The sequence below is a fragment of the Schistocerca piceifrons genome, chromosome 3, assembly GCF_021461385.2.
Source record: "Schistocerca piceifrons isolate TAMUIC-IGC-003096 chromosome 3, iqSchPice1.1, whole genome shotgun sequence".
NCBI lineage: Eukaryota > Metazoa > Arthropoda > Insecta > Orthoptera > Acrididae > Schistocerca > Schistocerca piceifrons.
The window spans coordinates 158,244,237-158,260,824 of NC_060140.1; the positions used below are offsets into that span (position 1 = coordinate 158,244,237).

The window sequence follows — 16,588 nt, forward strand, 5'->3', positions numbered from 1 at the left end:
TCTCTCAAATCACTTTGCCCTACATCATTAGAAAAACAGAGCATGAAATTAGTGCTGCAGATATTCAATCGACATGTGTCAGAGGGCCTTGAGGTAGCTAGTGATAAATTTGATTTGAGACATGCACCATCAACAGCAGAATACATTCGAATAATAACAAAATGGTTTGATGTCATGAATGTGAAATCAATGTTTAAAGGGAAACACAAACAGAATCCTTATATGGATCCGTTGACAACTGATAGCGTTTCTATGCAATTTTTGCTAGATTTTCTAGACTGGCTTGATGTGTGGAAAGCAAAAGGTTTGTCAAGTGGGTTTCTCACAAAAGAAACATTTTTTGCTATTCAGCATACAACATATGCCGTTGTAGAGATTGCTCGATACTGTACTGAAGAGCTAGGTATGAGCTATTTACTGACAGCCAAGCTACAAACAGATGTGCTTGAGTGGCGTTTTGGAAAGTATAGACAGCTTGCAGGTTCCCAATACAATGTTTCAGTGACACAAGTCTATGAAGTAGAAAAGAAGCTTCGAATTCAAAGTGTAATGCATTTAGTTTTATGTTCTCCTTCCTATGGCAATATCACAGTAGGGGCCATAAAAAATTTTATGTTTTCTGAAGTTGAAGAAACAGACACATTAGACATAGAAGTCAGTGTAACTCAAGACGATGTTCTTTCAGTGAAAGATATTGCAACGTCTTTAACTTTCATTGCAGGCTACTGTGCTCATGCAGTGATTAAGAAGCTGATATGTGAGAGTTGCCTTAATGAAATTGTGATTGAAAAGGAGTTGCCAATAAACGAACATTTTAGTTTGATACAGAGACTTGATCATGGAGGACTAAAATACCCATCAGACACTATTTTAAATATGATTGTCTACACTTATATCGTCATCAGCAAACTTCTCAAAGAACATCAAAGAGATTTTCTTGCCTGTACGAATCAACGTGCTATTGCCTGTGCAGTAGCACTTGCTACTCTTCACGAAAATGACTTTTTATTATTTGATGGGGTATGCTGCAATGGACATTCATCCCAGGCAATAATGAAAAGTGTTGTTTGGGTTGGTGTCAATATAGTTTTAAACAACTACTGTAAAAAGGTTAATGGAAAAAAAATTTCAAAAAACACTCAGCGAAAACTGCAAACTCTTACAACATAACTTTGAAATCTTTATCTTAGATTCTTTTTAAATCATTAATACAAAACCTGTCATCAGTAATATTGCCACATCAACAAATGCCTCTTAAGCTGAACTAGTCAGGTTAATCTGAAACTAGTCAAACTTACCAAATTGTAACTTATGGCTGAGAGTTTGTATAAATATTTTAATATACAGCTGCTAACAGCTATCAACACTAATAGCCTAACGTGAAATTTTTATCAAAGAAATTAATCTTTAATATAAAGAATCTTACACTAATTTTTTCTCAGTTGAAGTTGGGTGGTGAATGATACATACAGGAGGGAGGGGAGGGGGTGTGGCAGGCAGAGAAGACCAATAGTAATCTTTTTATAGTATGTGAAACCTAAAAATCTATTCGCATGCTTTTCTGAGTATGACTTAAACCACTTCTTTGCTGCATGCCTTATTCATAGTATTTCTAATTTGTGTAATAAAGTTATGTGGCCCAACATGGCACATGCCTTTGACAATGACAAGACAATGCCATTTTGATCACCTTCCTTTATTATTTTGAGAAAAACTTACACAAACTGTGCTATAGCAGACTCCACTTTTTTTGCAAACAAGGTTACTTTGTTTTGGTGATAAATGGGAGACAAGAGCAAAATTGCTCTATAGTTCTCTACATTCTCTGCAACACTTTTCTTTGTATACTGAAGTTATTACTTTAGCTTGTGATACATGTGAGAAATCTGCCAATTTGTAATGATTCATTAATTGTTACTGTTGAAAAAGCTACTATAGTATTTATGGATTCTTTAGGTAGACAAATTTCGATTTCACGTAGTGTTTGTGGTGTTCCTCTGTCTTCTACTACTGTCACTGTTATGAGTGCAGATGTGCATGCTGTGACAATTGCCTCTCTTTTTCTGAGTTTACTACTTTCTCTGCAGCTGTTATAACTGTTGTTTTCTCAACATTTTCTTATGTAGATCATGTTTGCATATATTTTACTACTAATACAAATGGAGAAGCCGTTAGGGGAGGGCTTTGCAGTACTTTCATGGCCTTCTTTGTGTATAATGATTGGCAGGTCTCCTCATCTAATAGTAATGTAATTGTGGAACAGCTCTCACTTCTGTTACAAGCACTATTGAGTGCCACTAATTCTCAGGTTGACTAATTACTGAGCTCTTTAAATAGATGCTTGCTCTGTGCCATAAAGTGCCTTCTTGTTAGCTCATCTTTGCTGAGGAGAAAAATATCTGAGGTGGACTCTCAGGTATGCCCTTCTGTTGGCTTTTTGAATATATTTGTTTATAAAAGAATATTAAAAAAGCTTAAGCCTGTCACAATTGCTTTTCACTCACCTAATTTAATTAATGTAACCAGATCATATTCCAACACCACTTGACACATTTTTGCCACATAACATACACTTACAGTTGGTAATTACTTGCAATATACAGGGTGACCTAATATAATGTCTATATGCATCGCCATTTTTCTACTACAGTGCTTTCATATGCATTATTCCTACACAAAACTTTATGGTGCAGTGTTTTATTTGCATTCTTTTAGTGTCCCACTTAAAGACCTTCCATTACTACCCTGGAGATTATAAAATAGCAATTTAATCATTAATGTTGTTCAAAATTTATCATTATTATTCCTAAAATTATGAAACTTAAGTCTCAAGAATGTGGTTATTGTTAATGTTTGGCCTTGGTGTCCATAAGTCTTAATTATTTTGTCACTACATAGTATTCATGCTGTACATCTATAATTTTCTATTGTGAACCACTATAATCTAAAATTTTTCTCATTCCATGTGTTAGTGATTATTGACAAGAGTGTATGGAAGATGAACAAAAGAAATAAATAAATTCATTCATACACAGAATTTTTTTACTTAATTTGCATTCATTCATATCAGCATGGTCAGTAGATGAAACTTGTTTTCCACTTTTAAACAATTAGCAGTATATATATTTTGGAATGATGATCTGTTAAAGTATTGCAACTAAATAGAGCTGAACCACCACCCCCACCCCTTTTCCCAAACTTACGGAAGGATGAAGTATCTAAGCCACTGGTGAGTGCAGCCCAAATGTGATGCCAAATGAAGGTAAGTGTTCATTTTTCACAATTATTTCATCACAGGTCACATCACGTCATAAAACTTCTCAACAGATGAAATGAAAGTTTACTTTGTAGTTGAAATTTGTTTATGTGCAATTCATGCAAACAGTTTGTTTCAAAGTATATACTTCTTAGTACAGAAACATTCTTTCTTCAAAGGTATTCAGTTTAGAGCAGCGAAATTCTAACCTGGTAATCTGTATTTTGAGACGTCTTGTAATTTCAATACATAATGGAAATTTAGTTAACTTACTGGGAAAAGAGAATTCATTGAAATTTGTATTGGCATACCAAAACTTTATGGCAATACCATTACATACTCATCTCAGGTCAGTGAGATTTTCTTAATGGAAAGAAACTTTCTTAGGGAAAGGTGCACAAACTGAGAAGAGATATCATATCATTCATTAGAACTGCATTTCACTTAAAAAATATTAACAGGAGAAATTTCTTTAAATTAAAAAAAAAAGCATGAATACAAGGTTGCTGAAATGGTGGACTAAAACATATGTAGAACATGTCTTTCAGGGCAGTGTTAGTTTTTGAAACGACTCATACTATTGCTTATTACCAGTGCCTCTCTGTAGGGGGTGTTATAATTCGAACACTATTTGCCCAATTTTCGTGTTTCTTTTTTTAATTAACAGGTATATCATCCAATCAGCTTTTAAAATGGATTTTGCTACATAAGGAATAAACAGCGGCAATAACAGTGTCCGTAAAATGTTAGCTGCCAGTGTGATACTTTGCAAAGTGCCGTCCACATTATTAGACCTGCGTCAAAGTGATGCAATATTTACTTAAAAAACAGAACAAAACCCCTAAAAGAAAGGCCGCGAGAGCATACGAGAATCTTTCGCGGATGGCTTTCAATCAAAATTTTTGTCATTAAAAATCGTCTTACACAGGAACTGCAAAACGGAAGAATGGTGAATGGTGAATGGTGGTCAGCCATAAAAGATAAATGTATACCGTTGCAGACGTTTAGATTGGCCTTTTCGAGATTTACAATTTATACTACAGCACTTACAGTTTAGGAATGGTATTGGGAAAGAGCACACTGGTGGCAAACACTTGCACTTTGTGTAGCTGACGATCTTTGAACGGCTAACCAGACTGCCATCAAACAAGTCGTGACAATCCCCATTAAAGCACCTTTAAAATAAACTACAATGAAATGGGTCCATTCATTTGGGAGTTTTGATGCCTCAGATAATGAAAGTTATTACAGCCACTTTTTACGTCGGGGCTAAAAGGTATGCAGAAATAAGTTACAGACAAAAGAACTGGGTCATTTGAGAAAGGAAATCTTGTAATTCATGACAGAGGTATGTCAGATTTCTTTACGAATTTTCCTCGTACGGTTCCCGTAACAGTCTATTGCTGTGGCCAAACGGACTGCGAGCACCGGCACCAGACTACGTGCGTGACGTCACTGAGCGGGCGCGCAGGCTTTCCTCTATAGTAGGTGCTGACTGAGCACGTAATGACAACTTGAGAGCAGGCATCAGCATGTATCCATGCCCTACAAGAATATAGAATGCTCTTTCCTCTTGACAAGAAAAAGAACCTTGCGGAACACTTATACTTCCAGTTGGTGATTACAGGAATGTTATCCTGCAAGTTCTCTCTCAGAAACACACGCGGAACCTGGAACCAGTTACAAGTATGTGCTTTCGTTATATCTGTGGTTCCACTTTATAATCACAATTCACCATCACATGCACTGCTACCTTGGCTGCATGTAAACGAGAGGTTTCCATACACTCTGTGTTATCTACAGTCTTATATCTCTCCTCGACCTTAATGCTCTTCTCTGATTACCAAGGCAGAAACAGCAAAGTAAATTCTCTTTCACTCCAACTGTAGTGGTTAATAAAAAAAGAAAAATAAGAAGAGAAGAAAAGGTTGAAACCCTCAGCCAAAATCTTGAAGTCATTCTCAGTAGCAGGGACCTGAATCTGCAGTGACCTACCGTATTATGCTAGACAACCGAATGACATCCCCACTTTCAGAAGACAGCTAATGACATAGCTATTAAAGCAACAATAACGATTACCACCGACCCCTGTACTTCCTACTTTGCAACTTTATCTTCCTCATGTCCCAGTATTCTTAGGAGGTGCACTCTCCTAAATGTTACATTCCGCAGACCAACTACAGACGATTCTAGTATCATCCACTAACATTACTGCTACTATTGTCATTATTGTTGTTGTTATTACTACTATTATTATGCTTTTCATTATTATTATCACTGTTAGTGGCAGCAGCACCCGTAGTAGACGTACTACCAGTATTAACTTTATTGTTTACACATATTGACACTATAGACATTCACGTAATTTTAATACTATTTATTATATAACAGTTCTTTGGTAACTATGACATAAAAATGATATTGCATTTGTGATATCCTGATGGCCCAAATCAGATCACGTTAAATAAATAAGGTAAAAATACAATAAAACTAACCACTTGAAAGGTTGATGCCAAACAGAATTTCAGTGAATAGCTGAATATGATGGAGACTGCTTGAAAAGCCCTTGTTCCACATATACCTAAGTTTTGCTCCTCTGTCTTGGACAGTTACCAGACAGCAGTGATAGAGTGAATACAGACGATATAAAGAAGAGCTGCGCCTTTCGTCATATGTTCGTTTAGTAAGCACAAACGCATCACGCAGATATCCAACTACGGTGTTAGACGACACAGGAAAGTTTATACCCAACAGCTAACAGTTCACTGTTACAGTTCAGAGTGTATACGTCCCTTGAATGGTCAACTACTATATTGCGTCTTCCTACATATAACTAGCGAACCTGTAGGCAAAGAAAGTATTTTGCATCCCTCACAACATTCAGAAGAGAATGGGGAGTGCTGTGGAACACGAAGTCATCTTTCCTCCTCACTCCTCGCCCCCCCCCCCCCCCTCTCCATCCCTATCGGCCAGACACTGTAAGATGACTTGTGGAGAATGGATATAGATTTAGATGTAAATATATGATTTGTGAAAACCGTTTGGTTTTCGGATGCTAACACTTCATTACATGACAGTAAATTCAAATAAAATTCCATGTTGTTTCTTTGTGTTCCAGGTTTGGAACTGACAGACATCAGACATCGCACGACCCTGAACTATTTCTCTAGCTGTTGCTTGGGGGCTGGCGTTATGGCAGCTGGCTTCTTAGGTTGGGGTCTGAGCAACTGGAACTACTCTATGTATTGTACTGCAGCGCTTTTCTTCGCACTGATTTTATTTTTCAGGTAATATGAACCGCAGAAATATTAAGGATACCAGTGTATTCTAAATACGCTTTATAGTAAGGATTATATATTTGCAGTATCACATTCCGTTACGAAACTTCAAGGTTTCATCATATACATCTCTTATGTCTCATTAATTATTAACAGCATTACTAAAGTGTTATTTGTCCCTGTATATGTCCTACAGAAAACATGTAGTGCCCTTGATATCTTTCTAGCGACGAAAGAAAAAAAGAAACTACTATTTTGAATACACCGAGGCGTATATAGCAGTATGGAATACAGAGATGGCTGTTAACGTTAGAAAATATTTGATTTCGTAGTTTTCGCTATTTTCAACAGGTGTGTTTGACAATGGCAACACAGAAATCATTCAGGAAAATTTTAGCCCAAAAGGATCTGTCGCGCTCTGTAATTTCTTCCATTTCTTTTCTTTGTCGCGAAAGAATGTGACATTAATTTCATTCGAATAGCACCAAACATATTCATTGTGTGTTCTTATAAACGATACTTCGTATTTTCCTTTCTGGAGAACAGATGAATAATTTTTACGATTGTCCATCACATGAACACGCTGCGTATAGTTGTCCATGCGAGAACACTATGCTTTTTAATTTACTTCGCAACAATGGAAAGTTTTACCTTGATATTTGTTGATGACATCGGAATATAACACCATTTAATGCTGATGGTTCAAATGGCTCTGAGCACTATCGGACTTAACATCTGAGGTCATTAGTCCCCTAGAACTTAGAACTACTTAAACCTAACTAACCGAAGGACATCACACACATCCATGCCCGAGGCAGGATTCGAACCTGCGACCGTAGCAGTTTCGTGGTTCCGGGCTGAAGCGCCTAGAGCCGCACGGCCACCACGGCCGGCTTTTAATGCTGAATGGCACGGCAGTTAAATCAAGGTCAATTCGTGTTGTGGCTACTGACTATCCTTATACTTTTCCGGGTACTATTTGTCGGTTGTGTCAGGTTGTACAGAATTTTTTTACAAGGGCGCTCTGGAAGTTTTGAGTGAATTTAGGAGATTTGTTGGGAAGCTTAAGTTTTTGTCTTCGTTCAAACAGTATCAAAAAATTGTAATATTTTTCTTCCGCTGTACCATATTCAGTATTCGCTAATTTATTGGCAGAACTACAACATTCCTTATTGGTACAATTGCTCTCTCACACTTCCTCTGTTCGTCTACATCTAGATGCATCATCTGAAAGCTAGCACACGGTGCAGGGCAGAGGGTACCCAGTACCACTCCCAGTCAGTCCCTTCGCTGTTTCACTTGCAAATGTTGCGAGGGAAAACGGCGGTCTATACCATTCGTACTTTCTCCAGTTTCCCTTATGAGCGGGGGATAATGAACCCTCATTACCGATATCTTGTCTTCACAAAGGAAGTTTATGGACAGTCGCTTGCGAGTGGAACATGAAAGCTAATGATTAGGAGTGGTACAACGCACCCTCCGCCATGCATAATCTGGTGGCTTAAAGATTATGTATGTAGATGTAGATGTGTAAAAGTTGTGTGACAGAACAATGCGGTGACTTGAATTGCAGTGTAACACATACATTTTGAATTAGCGATACGTGTTAGCTCAGCAGTTGAAGAGGCCATTCTAAATTAGAGGAACGGAAAAAATTGCAAACAAAAAAGTGGTTACGTAGGGTAATAAAATATCACGAATACATTTTTCTAGTTACCTTATTTAAGGGATTAACATTCCACATCACAATTAACGCAAGCGCGATAACCTATTGCAAATGTGAAATTTTGGTACGTTAAAAAACGGTTTAACAGCCAGAATGTTTAATGCAAGAAAAGAAACGCGCATGCATTGCCTTCTACGGTTACCAGATGTCAGTTTGTGGGGTGGAGATCCATGCCCGTTGCATATGATCGATCAATACAGAGACTGTTGATGCTGATCGTGGATGGCGCTAGAGTTGTTATTCGACGATGCCCCATATGTGCTCTACTGGAGGCAGATATGTTAGTCGACACACCAAGTAACGTGTAGAAAGATGATGGGTTACAACGGTAGTATACAGGTGAGCATTATATTGTTGGGGAACACCGCCTGGATTGCTTTTAACGAATGGCAGCAGAACAAGTGCAGTCACCAAACTTGCACACAGATTAGCAGTCAAGTTGCGTGAGATAACTAGAAGACTGCTCCTGCTGCCATACTAAATAGCACCTCAGGCCATAATGCCACGTGTAGTCCAGTGTGCCCAGCATGCAGTCGGGTTGGTTGCACGCCATCAACTGGCATCCTTGTGATTAATTGACGTCCCTCACTAGAACCAAGGCAAAAGATGTTTAATCAGAAAACATTACAGCCCTCTACCCTGCCTCAAATGAGATCGTTCTTTTGCTTTATACCACTTAGGTCGCAGATGGCGGTGACTTGGCGTCAGTGGAATGCACGTCACAAGGCATCTGTCTTGAAGCTGTCCTTGAAGTAAGCGATATGTAACAGTTTCTTGTGTCACTGTGGTGCCAACTGCTGGTCAAATCGCTGCTGATGTTGCAGTACGATGCTCCAGAGTCCCCACCGAAAACGAAATTCGGGGCTCTCGGTAGCGCCACGTGACTGTACCAAACCCGGTCTCCTCCAGACCTTACATTATCGTAAGTTCCGCGGCCAGCAATCAAGTACAATGACTACAGTCCTCTTAAGTCTTTCTGCAGTATCGCAAAAGGAAAGTCTAGTGCTCCGTAGTCCTATTACGTGACATCGTTAAAGGTCAGTGGGATGTTGATAACGTCATCTTTGTCGCCCTAAGGGCATTTTTGACTATCATCTACTCATAGTCCTGTCTCAAAGCTAATTAACGCTCACGACCGTTATATTGTGTATTTTCATCCTCGTAGTGGCACTAGTAGCACCGCTATTACGTGACTGATGTAAAATTAGAGTAGACATCTGTTTTCAGATGTAGAAACGCACCAACCCACTTTCATTTATGTCACACGTCTCCTTCATGGTATTGCAATCATTGTATCTTATGTCCTTATCGTAGCAACGTGTGTACCATTGGTTTGAGTCTAACGAAACAGATGTTGTTCAGCAGAGATATACTGGTATGATGGACGGTAAGGTGATAGAATTATAGCTTCTACTGTAAAATAATATGAGAACTCATCGATAGGGATGACTGCTGAGAGTGTCACTATGAGTTACCTCCTATTCCATGTCACCGACTGTACCCACAACTTCTTTCGCAAACGTAAGACTAAGGCTTTACGATCTATTTCATGGAAACAATTTTCAGGTGACTGACTCTGGTGCTCGCAGGTGGTTCCCGGAATCACCGCGGTGGCTGGCGTGTAGAGGTCGCCAGGAGGATCCCTGAGGCTGCTGCGCCGCATCGCCACCACCAACGGCGGACAGCTGCCTCCGTTCGCTCCACGGGTGATGTGGACCGTGGCCAAGGCCCAGAAAGATAGGAAGGACTTCCTCAGCCTCTTCTCCAGCTGGAACGTCTTCAAGAATACGGTGCTGCTCATCACTGCAAGGTATGTGAGGACGGGAGAAAGGCGGCCAAAGAACTCATTTGACGAATCATTGTAAATGCAGAACGTCACAGGGGTATCGTTGACAGTTTTCTCGTCTTGCTGTTTAAACAGAGGTTGAGCCGCTAACACAAATTCATTGTAGTGGAAAGTAATACGGTACGTGTAATCAGTTTCCCTAAAATTGAGCCAGAATAAAATATTACGAGGTGTTTCGATGAAACCACACAATTCTACTTGTCACAATTTGCAAAATGTGCAACAGAGAGCTCCATGGAAGTGTTCAGTTCATGCATCGAACAATCACTTTTAATGTAATTTGGAGATTGCTAAGAGAGTAATGTTACACCAGCTTGCTTTGTTTGCTTTAATGTCATCGTGAAATGAAGAGAGAATGAGGGACAACTGAACATACTGAACTTAAGTACATCGACATGAATGGGGAGCTACATCAACAATTAAGAACCGCCCTTTATTTCTTTCGGACCGAAGTCATTCTTAAGTTTCTCTGTGCGAACATTCCCTGCATTTCAGGGTAATAAAATTTTAATGTCTACCGTAATTTCAGCTTTGGAGCCTGTCTCAAGCGCAACACAACTTCCCTCAGCACATGGTAAACGTGATACACATCGCGGTGCAGACATATGCCGTTGTCAGATGTAATCTACCCGAAATGTTTTCCTCACCAGATTAAGTAGTGTAAACAAATAAGACTGCCATTTGTGAGCGAACATAACCAGACAAGAAGTAAGACACGTCTACATCTGTACTGCGCAACCACCTTTGTGTGTGTAGTTTAGGCTGTCAATTTCCAACCTTCTGTTTTAGTCACGGATACTTTGCGGGAAGAATGATTGCTGATCACGTCTGCCCCCTTATTTTTTCAGCCAGCAGACTCACGACCGGTTAAGGCGGCCCGCCACGAACATTCTCCTCTTGACAGGATCTTCATGTCAGAATAGCAGTTGCAACCCACGTCCTCATTTATTTGCAGGATGTGTCCCTATCTCTGCCTTCGTCTACAGTTTTCCCCCTATACAGCCGCCTCTAGTGCCATTGAAGATATTCTCACATGTCTTAACAGATATCTCATCATTCTATCTCTTCTCCTTGTCAGTGTTTTCCTCAGATTCCCTTCCTTTCCGATTCTGCTCCAAATCTCCTCATTTCTTACCTTATCAGTCCACTTAGTTTTCAACATTTGTCTGTAGCACAACATCGATTCTCTTCTGTTCGGTTTTTCCACGGTCTATATTTCACTACCACACAATACCGTACTCCAAACCACATTCTCAGAATATTCCCTCAAACCTGTGTTTGATAATAGTAAACACTCTAGACTGGGAATGCCGTTTTCTCCATTGCTATTCTGCTTCTGATGTCCTTCTTACTCCCTCTGTAATTGGTTATTTTTCTGCCTAGGTAGCAGAATTCCGTCACTTCATCTAATCCGTGATCATCAACCCTGATGCTAAGTTTCCACATGTTCTCATATCTACTACCTCTCATTGCTTATGTCTTTCTTGTATTTACTTTCAATCCTTATTCTGTACCCATTAGACAGCTCATTCCATTCAGCGGATCATGCAATTCCTCTTCACATTCACCACTGATTCCAGAGACGTCAGGCAATCGTATCATTGATATCCTTTCAACTTTATTTTTGATTTTAAACTCCTCAACCTTTCTTTTATTTCCATCATTGCTTCTTCGATGTACAGACTGAACAGTAGGGACGAAAGACCACATCGTTTTCTTACACCCTTTTTAATCCGAGCACATCGTTCTCGGTTGTCCACTCTTGTTATTCCGTTTTGGGTCTTGCACATATTGTATATTACCTGTCTCTCCCTATAGCTTACTCCTATATTTTTCAGAATTCCGAACATCTTGCACCATATTACGTTGTCGAATGCTTTTTCATGTGGACAAATCCTATGAACATGACTTGGTTTGTCTTTAATGTTGCTTCCATTATCAACGGCGACACCAGAACCGCATCTCTGCTGCCTTTACCTTACCTGAAGTGAAACTGATGGTCATTTAACCAACCTTAAGTTTTCTTCTCTATCCTTCTGTGTATTATTTTTGTTAGCATCTTGGGTGCATGAGGTGTTAAGCTGATAGAGCGATAATTGTGGCTCTTGTCAGCTCTTGCAGTATCGAGAATGTAGGTATGATGTTTTCCATAAGTCACATGGTATGTCGCCAGTGTCATACATTCTACATACCTACGTGAAAAATTGTTTTGTTGCCATTTTACCCAATGATTTTAGAAATTCTCACGGAATACTATCTATCCCTTCTGTCTTATTTGATCGTAAATCATCCCATCTCTTTTAAATTCTGATTCCAATACTGGATCCTCTATCTCTTCTAAATCGAATTCTGTTTCTTCTTCTATCACATCACAAAAATCTTCCCCATCACAGAGACCTTCAATGTACTCTTTCCACCCATGCCCTCTCACCTTTGCAATCAACAGTGGAATTCCCGTAGCAATCTTAACGTTAGCACCCTTCGTTTTAATTTCACCGATATTTGTTTGGCCTTTACTATATGCTTTTCTGTATGCTCAGTCACATCTCTCATATAGTCATTTCGCTTAGATTCCCTGCACTTCCTTCTTTTTTCATTCCTCAGCGACTTGTATTCCTGAATTTCCCTGAACAATTCTTTACTTTCTTCTTTCATCGACTTGTTTGCACACATGTTATCCTTTCCAACTTCTGTGATGGCAGATTTAGAGATGTTAATTCCTCTTCAACTGCACTGACTGCTGAACAGTTCCTTATTGATGTATCTATATCCTTAGCTAATTTAAAGCGTATCACGTCAGTGTTTAGTCCTTCTGTATCTCTTTTCCTTGCGTACTGATTCTTCCTGACTAATCTATCAAACTTCAGCCTACTCTTTGTCACTACTATATTGTGATCTGAGTCTATGTCAACACCTGGGTACGCCATACCATAAGGTATCTGATTTCGGAATCTCTGTCTGACCATGATGTTGGGTTTTGCTGTTTGGCGGAAGATACGGAATAGCGAGGTCATCGGTCTCATCGGATTAGGGAAGGAAGTCGGCCATGTCCTTACAAAGGAAGTCATTTGCCTGGAGCGATTTAGGGAAATCACTGAAAAACTAAATCAGGATGGCCGGACGAGGGATTGAACCGTCGTCCTCCCGAATGCGAGTCAAGTGTTGACCATGATATACTCTATCTGAAATCTAACCGTATCAGCCGGCTTTTCCCATGCATAACACCTTTTCTTAAGGTTGTTGAACACAGTATTCACTATTACTAGTAGATATTTATTACAGAACTCAATTAGTCTTTCTCCTCCCTCATTCCTTGTCTCATGCCCATATTCTCCTGTAACCTTTTCTTCTACTTCTTCCCCTACAAACGCATTCCAGTCTCCCATGACTATTAGATTTTCATCTCTCTTTACAAACTGTATTACGGTTTCATTATCCTCATACACTTTATCCATCTCTTCATCTTCAGATTGCGACGTCGCCATGTATACCTGAACTATCGTTGTCGGTATTGGTTTGCTGTCTATTCTGATAAGAACAACCCTATAACTGAATTGTTCACAGTAACACACTCTCTGTCCTACCTTCCTATTCATAACGAACCCTACTCTCGTTATACCATTTTCTGCTGCTGTCCATATTACCCTATACTCATCTCACCAGAAATCCTTGCCGTCTTCCCACGTCACTTCACTGACCGCTACAATGTCTAGATTAAGAATTTGCATTTGCCTTTTCAGATTTTCTAGCTTCCCTAACCCGTTCAAACTTCCGACGCTCCACACCCCGTCTCGTAGAACCCTATCCCTTCGTTGGTTATTCAATATTTTCTCATGGTCACCTCTCCCTTGGACGTCTCCTCCCGGAGATCCGAATGAGGGACTATTCTGGAGTCGTTTGCCAATGGAGGTATCATCAGTACACTTTTTCATTTACAGGCCTCATGCCTCTGGATACACGCTATATGTCTTTAAGGCAGTGGTTTCAATTGCAGTTTTGCGTCGTCATGCCGTTGATCATTGATGACTCTTCTGCCCTGTAGGTGCAGTTTCCTATCCCACGGAGAAGATAGTTCCCCTAAACCTCTGTATGCTCCACCGTCCTCTTTGAGAAAACCATTAGCAGAATGAGGATGAGTTCATATGCCGGGAGTCTTCGGTCGCCAGTGCTGATTATTAATCAAAATTGAAGGGGTGGTGGTTGTCGAACGCGGAATACAGGGCATTTTGATGACCAATCAAAGACGCTATTCTCTTGTCGACTGAAATAATTTCAGTTTTGTCTTTAAGGCTTTTGGCGAGGGGCAATACACACATACCAAAAAACCTTTTACGTTACCTCGGTTCCGAGGGTTCCGGAACTTGTATAGAGAATTGGAACAGAGATCAACATAAACATCATTTTCCCTCTTTTTATTGCTCATGAAAACCATACAGTGCATGTTGTACCACAATACAGCTAGACCTTCAGAGGTGGTGGTCCACATTGCTGTACACACCGGTACCTCTAATACCCAGTAGCACGTCCTCTTGCATTGATGCTTGTCTGTATCCATCGTGGCATACTATCCACAAGTTCAGGAAGGCACTTTTGGCACAGATTGCCCCGTTCCTCAACGGCGATTCGGCGTAGGTCCCTCAGAGTGGTTGGTGGGTCACGTCGTTCATAAACAGCCCATTTCAATCTATTCTATTCATGTTCCATATGGTTCATGTCTGGAGATCACGCTGGCCACTCTAGTCGAGTGATGTCGTTCTCCTGAAGGAAGTCATTCACAAGATGTGCGCGGAGGGAGGTGGGGGTGAGGGGGGGGGAGGGGCGCGAACTGTCCTCCATGAAGACGAATGCCTCGCCAATATGCTTCCGATATCGTTACACTATGGGTCGGAGGATGGCATTAACGTATCGTACAACCGTTACGGCGCCTCTCATGACTACCAGCGGTGTGCGTCGACCCCACACAGTGCCACACCAAAACAGCAGGGAACCTCCACCTTGCTGCACTCGCTAGACGGTGTGTCTAAGACGTTCAGCCTGACCGAGATGCCTCCAAACACGTCTCCGACGATTGTCTGGTTGAAGGCATATGCGATACTCATCGGTGAAGAAACATAATGCCAATACGGAGCTGTCCATTCGGCATGATGTTGGGCCAATCTGTACCGCGCTGCATGGTGTCGTGGTTGCAAAGATGGACCTCGCCATGGGCGTCGGAAGTGACGTTGCGTATCATACAGCCTATTGTGCACAGTTTGAGTAGTAACACGACGTCCTGCGCTGCACGAAAAGCATTATTCAATATGGTGGCGTTGCTGTCAGGGTTCTTCCGAGCCATAATCCGTAGGCAGCGGTCAACCACTGTAGTAGCAGCCCTTGGGCGGCCAGAGCGAGGCATGTCATCGACAGTTCCTATCTCTCTCTATCTCCTGAATGTCCGAACAACATCGCTTTGGTTCACTCCGAGACACCTGGACACTTTCCTTGTTGAGAGCCCCTCCTGGCACAAAGTAACAACGCGGGCGCGATCAAACTGCGGTATTGACCGTCTAGGTATAATTGAACTACGGATAACACTAGCCGTGTACCTCCTTCCTAGTGGAATGAGTGGAAACGATCGGCTGTCGGACCCCCTCCGTCTTATTAGACGCTGCTCATGCAAAGTTGTTTACATCTTTGGGTGGGTTTAGTGACATCTATGAACAGTCAAAGAGACTGTTTCTTTGTAACAGTATAACGTCTATCGTCTGGAGTTCTGGGAACCGGGATGGTGCAAAACTATTTTAGATGTGTGTATTAGTTGGTTTGCCTAGGGAAGAACACTAACGGAACTTCAATAGTAAACCTCTTGAAACGTCTGCGAGTGGAGTTGGATGGACATCTCTGTGACGATTTTGCAAATAGTAAAGAGTGTGTAATGAAACGCGCTTCCCAAATGAACCTATAGCGAACTGCACTGCTCATCTTTGGAACTTCTGTATTTCCTTTATCCATGACTCCTGGAACGGATCCTACATTGTCAGAAACATTCAGCTATTAGTCGAAATAAATTTTTGTAAGCTATTTCCGTCATAGGTGAACTACATTTCCTGACGATTATTCCAAAGAATTTCAGTGTTGCGTCTGACTTACCTGCTATTAATTACATGTGGCCGTTCCACCAGAGATCATTCCGTCCATATCCTCCTAGAAAGCTTATAGATGTGACTGCTGCCGGATGTTGTTCCGCAATCACGCAGTCATGCAGTAAAAGCAATTTCTGTCTATTTGCATACAGTACGTTAATTTTTTTTTTTTTTAGGGCTAAATTCTAGCCTCGACCTCAAGCGTCGATGCTTTGCAGTTCTTACGTTCCGCTACAATTTTCTGTGTTCTCTGTACAAGCCCCACGGTAATTCTAAAGTTATCCAACACGTTATTACATATTTTAAGAAAAATTGTGGTCCTGAACATTGCATTGCCGTAGGACTAATGTTAGTTTTGAA

At 40.6% G+C, this 16,588-nt stretch overlaps 1 protein-coding gene across 1 annotated transcript in view; it reads left to right on the forward strand.

The window, feature by feature from the left end:
• Positions 1 to 16,588, forward strand: part of LOC124788477 (carcinine transporter-like) — a 114,400-nt gene that overhangs the window by 37,845 nt on the left and 59,967 nt on the right. Inside the window, exons 4-5 of the mRNA XM_047255747.1 lie at positions 3,150 to 3,229; positions 9,886 to 10,070. Coding sequence (XP_047111703.1) covers positions 3,150 to 3,229; positions 9,886 to 10,070 — 265 coding nt within the window. The remainder of the gene's footprint in view (positions 1 to 3,149; positions 3,230 to 9,885; positions 10,071 to 16,588) is intronic.